Consider the following 8,859-nt stretch of genomic DNA (forward strand, 5'->3'; position numbering starts at 1 on the left):
AAAAAAGAAAAAACCCCCCCCCCCCCACAATCTCTCCTCTCCTCTTCTTCCCTAAAACGCACTTAATGGGCCATGAAAATAAAATGTTCTATTTCGGTTTCAACGAATTTTCTATTTTATTTTCAGGATAAAGATGGAAAACCACTATTGCCAGAGCATGAAGAAAAATCCAAGGTTAGGAAACGATTCTTCTGGTAATTAAAGAATAAAAGAACTAAAGTATAAGCTGAGATAATTTTGACGGGATTTCACTGTGGACACTTGAATGCCCACCTAGTATTGAAGAAAGGGGAACTTGCAGTGGCGACTCTTGGCTCATATGCCTGATTCCTTTTCACATATTTTAATGATAATTCCCTCATGAGTGATCATTAGAGTGTTACGGGTTTCTGGGTGACGTTTATGAGGAGCTGATGTCAAGAGGGCCTCAGGTAGTTCACACTTCAGAGTTTGGTTGGCATCGGGACATCAGTTCCTCTAATGATTCTGCACTGCCTTTCCTTAAGTTGGGCTCAAGCCGTATAGTTGCCTGTTAGGATATAATAAGCAGCAACAATTATTAGTCACTGGTTATGTGCCTGACACTGCACCGGATGCCTGCCATATGTTACGTTGTTGGGGCCTCACTGAGCAAAGAGGGCGCTCTTATCATTCTCATTTTACATGTGAGGAAACAGAGCCAGAGAGGTGATGTGACTAACCCAAGGTTACACAGCTAGAGAAGAGCAAAGCCAGGACCCTAAACTCAGGCTGTGCAACACAGAGGCACAGCTTCTAGAATCACATGCAGTTCTGTTCTAGACACTGGTATTAGTCAGAATTTCCACATGCTCTAAATGAATTTCATCTGAAGAACTAGGGATAGGAGAACCTTCCTGCCCAAATCCCACATAGTCTTAGGAAAGGAATATGTGATCTGTTTCCTGAGCTATTTAGAAGGAAGTCATTAGGAAATAGTAAAAAAAAACAAACAAACCCAATCACCTAAGAAAGACACTTATACAGATCTTCATTGGAAAGAATAGGCAGTTTTATGTGAACAAAATCCTTTGGAAATTGAAGGATCAGGAAAACTTTTGACTAAATGAACCATGAACATTTCTGTGGTACTCAGGCATCCAGTATTCCTCAGTTGTTGCATGACATTTATCTTAGATTCGTAAATTTAAAAATATCCCCAATATACATTTTGGTTTTAGATCCTAAAATATGGCCTAATATGTGTTAACAAAAAAAGTCTTTAAAATCTTGTTTCTAACAAAAAAATAGTCCCTTCATAATGTAGTGTTTCTTATATTACAGCCCCTGAGTGAATCAGAACTCATTGATGAACTTTCAGAAGACTTTAACCAGCCTAAAAGTAAAGGAAAACAAACTAAGCCATCTGAAAAAACAGAAGTATGTTTCTAAAAATACAAGTCTCTAATTCTGTGGTTTTTTAAAATATATGTCTGTAATCTTAAAAATGTGAGGCCCAAATGATTTTAGCATGAAGGAGTTGATAGAGACCATTTGTGCCATCTTTTTTATAGGCAGTTTTCTTTTCTTTTTTTTAAAGATTTTATTTATTTATTGGTCAGAGAGAGGGAGAGAAAGCACAAGCAGGGAGAGAGGCAGGCAAAGCGAGAAGCAGGCTCCCGACTGAGCAGGGAGCTGATGTGGGACTCAATCCCAGGACCCTGGGATCGTGACTTGAGCTGAAGGCAGACGCCTGACTGAGCCACCCAGGTGTCCCTACAGGCATTTTTCATCTTGACTTTTTCTAGATGTGCTTTCTTTTCCCAAACCGACACTGATATTTTTATAATTGAAGTCCTGTAAGTATTCCTTCAGGAAAGCATTCACACCCATGCTTTTCTTTCTGTTCCTCCTTCTGAAACTGACCTAGTTCAAGTTGTCATCAGCACTCACCTCATGGTGGCAGAGGCCTCTGTCCTCAGTCTCATTTCAGCCCCTCCCACATCATTCCCCTGCTCCAACCCTCAGGAGCTCCCTATTGCCCACAAAATAGAAGTCCCTGCCAATGTGTTCCGGCCCCAGCTTCCCTCCCTATCAAGGTGTGTCCTCCCCTTACTAAACTGTGATAGTAAGTGCTTGTGTGTGTGAGTCCTTGGCTTTTCTCATGTGGTCCTTCCTTGTGGAATAACCTTCCCTCCTAATTCACGATTACACAGAATGTCAGTATGCCTTTAAAGCTCTGCTAAAATATAGCCTTTGTCTCCTGCTTTTCCCTCCCCAAACCTTACCACTCTTCCAAACCTTCTTAAACAGAATACAACATACCCGGCTCTGTTCTTTCTATGCCCCTTTAAGATATTTATCACAAGTAAGGTTTTAGCTGTCTTGGTCTTCACTTCTGACATGTATACATAGTTCTAAGTTCTCTCCTTGAGAGAAGAAACTGTACCCTAGTAGTGATCGTCTACTGAGCACCTTGTGTAGGGTACGGGTTCGTAGGTGTCTGGATGGATTAAAACCAGTGTGTTTGAAATTTTACTCTTGTGATAAGACAGCGCAGTGGTTCTCAAATGTTAGTACCAAGATCACCTGAGGGTTTGTTAAAACACACATTGCTGGGTCCCACCTCCAGAATTTCCATAGTAGTGGGGGTGGGGGCCTAAGAATTTGCATTTGTGACAAGTTCCCTGATTGCTGCTGGTCCGGGAATCATACTTTGAGAACCCCTGGGATGGTATTACTTTCTTCCATCTGTACATACCTATTTACAATTGATAAGGTGCTCCTAAATATATAAAAATGATGCATTCATATAAAACATTGCATTCTATAATTGGCACATTGTTATATATTATGTGAAAATAATATGAATAATAATAGTTGCTAATTGTATTGAGCTTACAGTGTTCCCAGATAGTATGCAAAGCACTGGACATGTTTTATCTTATCGAAAGCCTCATGTTGACCCCTGAGATGTAGGTACTATCCTTGTTCTCATTTTACAGATGTGGAAACTGAGTCTCAGGTTAAGTAACCTACCTAAGGTAAGAGGTAAAACCAAGTTGGAATAACGGTAGACGAGTTAACATGCCTGGATCTATTCACTCGTCAGCAGTCCTTCAGCATTTAAGAAAATCGTGCTCGCAGCATATAACATAGGAGACTGTATTGTTCGTCCATTGTTGTTCAGTCTCACTAACGAGGTGTTCCTGGAAACCCTTCATCGTACTGACTTCTCTCCGCAGGAATCTCAGGCCGCTGCCCTGACTCCCGTGAGCGAGGCCGTGCCTCGGACTTCCATGTGTAGTATACAGTCGGCGCCACCCAAGCCACCCACCTTGGTGAGTGATCTCTGGACATGGAGCGATGTCTCGAGAGCGTGCCGTTCTTCCTCGCCTGCACTTGCTGCTGGGTGTTACCAGCAGATGATCTGATTCTAACAAAGTGAGAAAATCTTTCAGAGCCCCAGAGCCTGCTGTTCCTGTGGCTTCAGGGTTTGTTATAAAGTCAGGCGAGATTTAAATTTCTCATTAAACTGCCGCACACCCTGTTTTTCGTTCATCTTCTGAAAGGCTTTCTGCTTCCTCTGCTGTTGGGGATAATGCTTCATGCTGCTTTTTCACTTTCCCCCATCCTTCACGCCTATCTGGAGTTCCACACATAGCCTGATCTCTTTCGTGGACTCTCCTAGTGGCATCATCCGCACCTGTATCATCATGACTTCTCCCCACTCCCGCAGGAAGGGAGATCCACTCAGTTCCTTTCCATTTCCTTCTTGACTTGCCTCTCTCACGTCCTAACTGTTGTATGAAGTACGGTGATCAAGTAGTTGATCTTTCGTTTTGAGTTCGGTGGGTTTTGTGTTAGCGGGTAGAAGCTGGCTCAGTTCCAGCTGGTGGAACTGTGCTCTATGACCACAGACTTAGTGAATCTACTCTCTGAAGAGTTCGCTTGTTGCAGATGCTTGACAGTATCTTCTTATTAAACTTTCACAAGGATATGATGAGCCCTGTTCTGGTCATCGCTCTGTCATAGACGAGGGAAATGAAGCTTTGAGTTGACCTTGAGCAATCCACTTAACTTTTCAGAGCCTCGGTGATAGAAATGAGAAAGCTCCTGCTCTTAGTTACTTTAGCATCTAGTGTGGATGTGGCCAGACAGCAAGCTTTTTACAGTACATTTTGATCTTTCTCAGATGGAAAAGGGCAGCGGGAGCTTGGGCAAAGGGACTGGCCCCCAGGAATTAGGAAATACTCGCCGGGGGCTGGGGGGGGGCATGATCACACTGAGAAGCTGGAATAGCACTGGTTTCCTGGGGAGAACAGTGAGCCAAGGACAGGCCAGCACAGAGGCGTAAAGCGCTTGGTGTACTTGGGTTTAGCGCATTTAGTTGTTCGAGAAAAGGGGGTGAAGAAATTGTGGGATGTGTGCCCTGGGTGGCTGCTTCCTGCCAGAGACATTCTTGGTGCCAAGGGAAAATCCCCTCAAAGGCCAGGGTTTCCCTCCTGCCTTAGGCTCCAGAACTTTGCATTGTGGGAACGAAGCCACAGGCCATGGTGGTCAAGACTAGGAGAGGAGGAGAGAATGTGGGACGAGACAGTGAGAGAAGTAAGAACAGAGGTGGTGAGTGGAATCACAAAGACAATAGCCAGCGTTCCAGAGCAGAACTCTGCGACCTAAACATGTGTCGTCCACCTTCTGTGCCCCAGGTGCTGGCCAGGGCCTTCTTGGGTGCCTTCCTTTCCCGCTGGACCCTGACTACAGGGCACTGAGCACTGGATGTTCAGTGCACAGAAAAGGGCTCTGTTTTTGCATTCTCTGATCATCCCTTCTGGGCGTCTGCTCCATCAGCTCTGGTGACCATGGTTGCTGAGATTACCGTCGCTGAAGTTAGTTGGCATTTCTGGAATTATGACAGCCATGGGCACCAGAATGAATAGCCACGAAGTGTGACAAAGGTCAGAGAACCCAAGAAGGGCTTGAGGATCAGTGAGCAAAAGGAAACAAAGAGCAGAGGAAGGAGATGAATGTGTACCCTGTGTGGTTCTCATTTGTATAAAAAGAAAGTGTATTGAGGAAATCCAGAACCCTGAGTTCTAGTTGCGAATTTGACAACATGAAATACTACAGAAATGGAAGTTTCAGCCCTTAGTCCTGTTTCTAGATTGCTTCATTCTTTTTTTTTTTTTTAAAGATTTTATTTATTTATTCATTTGACAGAGAGAGACAGCCAGTGAGAGAGGGAACACAAGCAGGGGCAGTGGGAGAGGAAGAAGCAGGCTCATAGTGAGAGAGCCTGATGTGGGGCTCGATTCCATAACGCCGGGATCACGCCCTGAGCCGAAGGCAGACGCTTAACCACTGTGCCACCCAGGCGCCCCTGGATTGCTTCATTCTTGGGAGTACTGTGTCTCCTAGCTTTGCTACCTCTGTTTGGTTTATTCCTTAAGCCAAGGGCAGCAGGCTTAACAGGAAGTAGTAGTTTCCAAAGATTCTACAGCAGAGAGTGGAGAAAACCGAACTCAAGTGTGAGCACGTGTCTTAGATCAAGCTAGCAATTCCGATTGCTTGGTTGGTCACTGCACATCTTGCATTTTTAGATAGAATCCCGAACAGGTCAGATAAATAGGGATTTTTGTTGCACCTGGGAATAAAATCTATGCAGCGTCCAACCACTAGAGGGCGACAGATCACCTTCCACAGGTTCCATTTTCTCATCGGTGATCTCTTCTGCAGTGCAGCTAAGCAGAAAACCTTTTTCTTTCTTACATTGGTGGTTGAGGCATAAAAACAGAAAGACACTTTTACGCTAATATTCAAATATGTACTCTGTGTGAGGTCATAGAATTTTATAGGAATAAACTTTGAGACTTTTTAATTCAGAAGCTTTCATATTTTTCACCAAAAGAGCAATAAGAAATTCATTGATATAAGTTTAATGAATAGTACTTATCCTTGTTGTGTATGATGCATTCTATTTTCTATTCTTTCATCAAAAAAAAAATGACCTGCTCATGAACTGTTGAATTGATTTTATGAACCATTAATGGATGGATCATGACCTGGGGTTTGGAAGAAGTCAGATCAAGTCCCATCTTTTAGCCCTAGTCCAGTCTTTTAGCCCCTTTATATCATTCATGTTGTCTTCACCCAGTTTCATTTTAAAGACGAGCATGGCTGGAGCTCACTGCATCATGCAGGAGCACATTCCCTTTTGAACAGTGGGACCCCAAGTAGACCGACCATTCCCATGGCGGCACTCAGGTCAGTCGGCCATAGGCGGTGACCTGAATCAGCATGAATCCACCTTGAGCAGTAGAAGCCACGTGAAGAGCGCGAGCTGGTGTGTCTCCGCAGAGACTCTGCCTGAGCCACCACCTCCGGGAGGGCCCGGCTGATTGCACAGGGCATTGGGAACAATGTCCTCTCATAGGACTTTCTGAACGTCTTTCCTGTGCCATCTCTAGAGTGTTCACCATAAAGATCACTTCTTTCCGGCTTTCTGCTTCTCTGAGGAGTACCCATTCCAGTGTCTTATTTTCAAACTAGCACTGCATTAGGTGATGCAAGTGGCTCAGTGTGAATACATGTTACACCCACTTAATGCTTAACATAGGAAACCTGGTCTAATTTTTAACATTTTAGGTTTCTTAAACATGGATTCTAATTCAGTTGGTAATTAAATTATTAAAAGATGACATGCACTTCTTATCGAGACCTGAAATAAGGATATGCCCTTCTGAATCGTTTGATGTAGTCTCTTTGAAAAGCAGTGATTAACCACCCACTCAGCGTATCCACGAATGTCTTTTAGAAAGGCATGGGGCCAGATGACGCAGTAGAAGCCTTGGCTGGCAGCCTCGGGAAGAAGGAACCTGATCCAGAAGACGGAAAGCCCGTGGCTGATAAAGTGAAGGTAATAGCAGCTCCGTCACTTCCAGAAAGGAGCTGTCACTGATGGTCTTCACTCCCCAAGGAAGTTAGTCATATGTATATTTCCCACAACACGGGACCAGCTGGCTTTATCTCTTAGGGAGCATCCCTGTTTGATAATCTAAACCTGAGTGAGCGTCAGTGTTTTGCGAGGGCAGCGGACAGATAGCATACTCATATTTTCTGAGTCTCACCTGGATCGTGTGCACTGCCACTGCCCAGGAGTCTTGAGGGAAGTGGCAGCTGCCTGCCCTCCTCAGCATCGCCCTTCAGCCCAGCGGGGCCGTGGAGGAGGCGTCTGAGGCGGTGAAAGTGGGGGAGGCTGAGAAAGCTGAGGTTGCTGTGGGAACTCTACACACTGGGCCGTGTGTGTGTCCTGGCCTAACAGTGGAGTGACTTACCTCACTGCCATGGAGCCACTTAGGCATCCACTTTATGGAGATGTATTAATCATGAGAATGGTATAATCTTTATGCAGGAGAAAGCTGAAGAAGAGGATCGTGAAAAACTTGGTGAGAAAGAAGAAACAATTCCTCCTGATTATAGATTAGAAGAGGTCAAGGTAAACATCCTTGGGTGTTTTTCTATTTTCTTTTAATTAATACTGAATTTTATAAACATAAAGCAGGGACATGGAAACAGGCCTGGAATATAAAGAGATTGTTTTTAATGTTTCAAATGCCAAAGAGTTTTCTAATACTTTGTTGGTACCAGGAATGAGGCTAAACTATTCCTCAGTGACCTTTCACTCCTCCCTGAAGTGAAAAAAATCTAATGCCTAAGCTGCCTGATTTTTTCCCATTTAATACATGGTTTGTTACAATACCAGAAACAAAGACAAACTTAGAAAACCTTTATGTAACCAGGAAAAGTAAAATGAGGAATAATAATTCCCTAGGAAGAAAAATTTGCAACTCTTAGATATACATTGAAAAAGTAAGAAAGCCTGTTTAACATTAAGTAGAATGATAATTCTGTTTCCTTCATTTTGAGAGTACCGGTCGTACAGAACACGCGACACAGTCGGGAGGCTCCATCATGTATTTGCAGTTGAAGTACGATCACTTGGTCAGGGACACACACGGGGACAGAACCCATGTCCGTCATGTTCATAAGATGCCGCTACTTGGAAGCATAATCAACTAAATGTATCGATTCATATGCGTTTATATACAACTACACAGAGATGTAGCCTTGCGCCGAGTGACTTGTGCATATGTGGATCCACGTGATTTACCACTCATTTATAAATTTCCTTTACTAAAAATCTTCAGATGCTTTCATGACTTGGTCCCGCTTCTCAGAAGTGGCACTTAGAGCCATCTCAGCCTGGGCATCATCTGAGCCTAAGAATGAGCTCCTGAGGGCAAAGATTTGGTCTATCCCAGTTTCTGTAGTAGCCCCAGTGCTTACTACAGGCTGTCGCACGGAATCGGTGCATAGTAGTTGAATGGCTTGCCTGTGCAACTAACCAGTTTTCAGGCACTTTGGCAAAGCCCATCCCCCACGCAGGTGCGGGGTGCATCCCTATGCTCCCAGCGTGTCCTGTGAGCACCGTGACACAGTACCTCGTGTCGTAGTACGTCAGCTACTCACCTGTGTTTCTGCCGCACTAGCGTGTGGGCTTCTGAGGTCACAAGCCATGCGGTTCCTTTTGTAGCCCCGTGCCTAGGGAATGCCTGATACGTGTGAGCTGTTGGTCCACATGCATAGCCCCTGGTGAGAGACTCTTATTCCTGAAATGACGACTCTGATTTATAATGTACATCATCGGGTATAACCTGTAGACGCCTTACAGTGTTTACAGGGGCTCGTCCTTGGGATAAATCCCCCAGGAGAAATCCAGTGAAATGAATCTGTGCCATGTTTTTCTCTCTCAAACAGGATAAAGATGGAAAACCACTCCCGACAAAAATGTCCAAGGAATCGCTTCCAGTAAGCAAAGCCAGTTTTCTCTAAGCGTATCTT

At 44.2% G+C, this 8,859-nt stretch overlaps 1 protein-coding gene across 10 annotated transcripts in view; it reads left to right on the top strand.

Annotated features, from left to right (window-relative positions):
* CAST (calpastatin) overlaps positions 1-8,859 on the top strand; it is a 113,480-nt gene that overhangs the window by 88,121 nt on the left and 16,500 nt on the right. For 9 of the 10 annotated variants that reach the window (XM_034656534.1, XM_034656535.1, XM_034656536.1 and 6 more), the window contains 6 exons: positions 127-174; positions 1,303-1,398; positions 3,204-3,299; positions 6,773-6,874; positions 7,370-7,453; positions 8,776-8,826. In XM_034656534.1, the coding sequence (XP_034512425.1) occupies positions 127-174; positions 1,303-1,398; positions 3,204-3,299; positions 6,773-6,874; positions 7,370-7,453; positions 8,776-8,826 (477 nt within the window). Of the gene's footprint in view, positions 1-126; positions 175-525; positions 532-1,302; positions 1,399-3,203; positions 3,300-6,772; positions 6,889-7,369; positions 7,454-8,775; positions 8,827-8,859 lie in introns of all 10 variants that reach the window. The other variant, XM_034656543.1, reaches the window with a different exon arrangement.

The sequence above is a fragment of the Ailuropoda melanoleuca genome, chromosome 3, assembly GCF_002007445.2.
Source record: "Ailuropoda melanoleuca isolate Jingjing chromosome 3, ASM200744v2, whole genome shotgun sequence".
Lineage (NCBI taxonomy): Eukaryota > Metazoa > Chordata > Mammalia > Carnivora > Ursidae > Ailuropoda > Ailuropoda melanoleuca.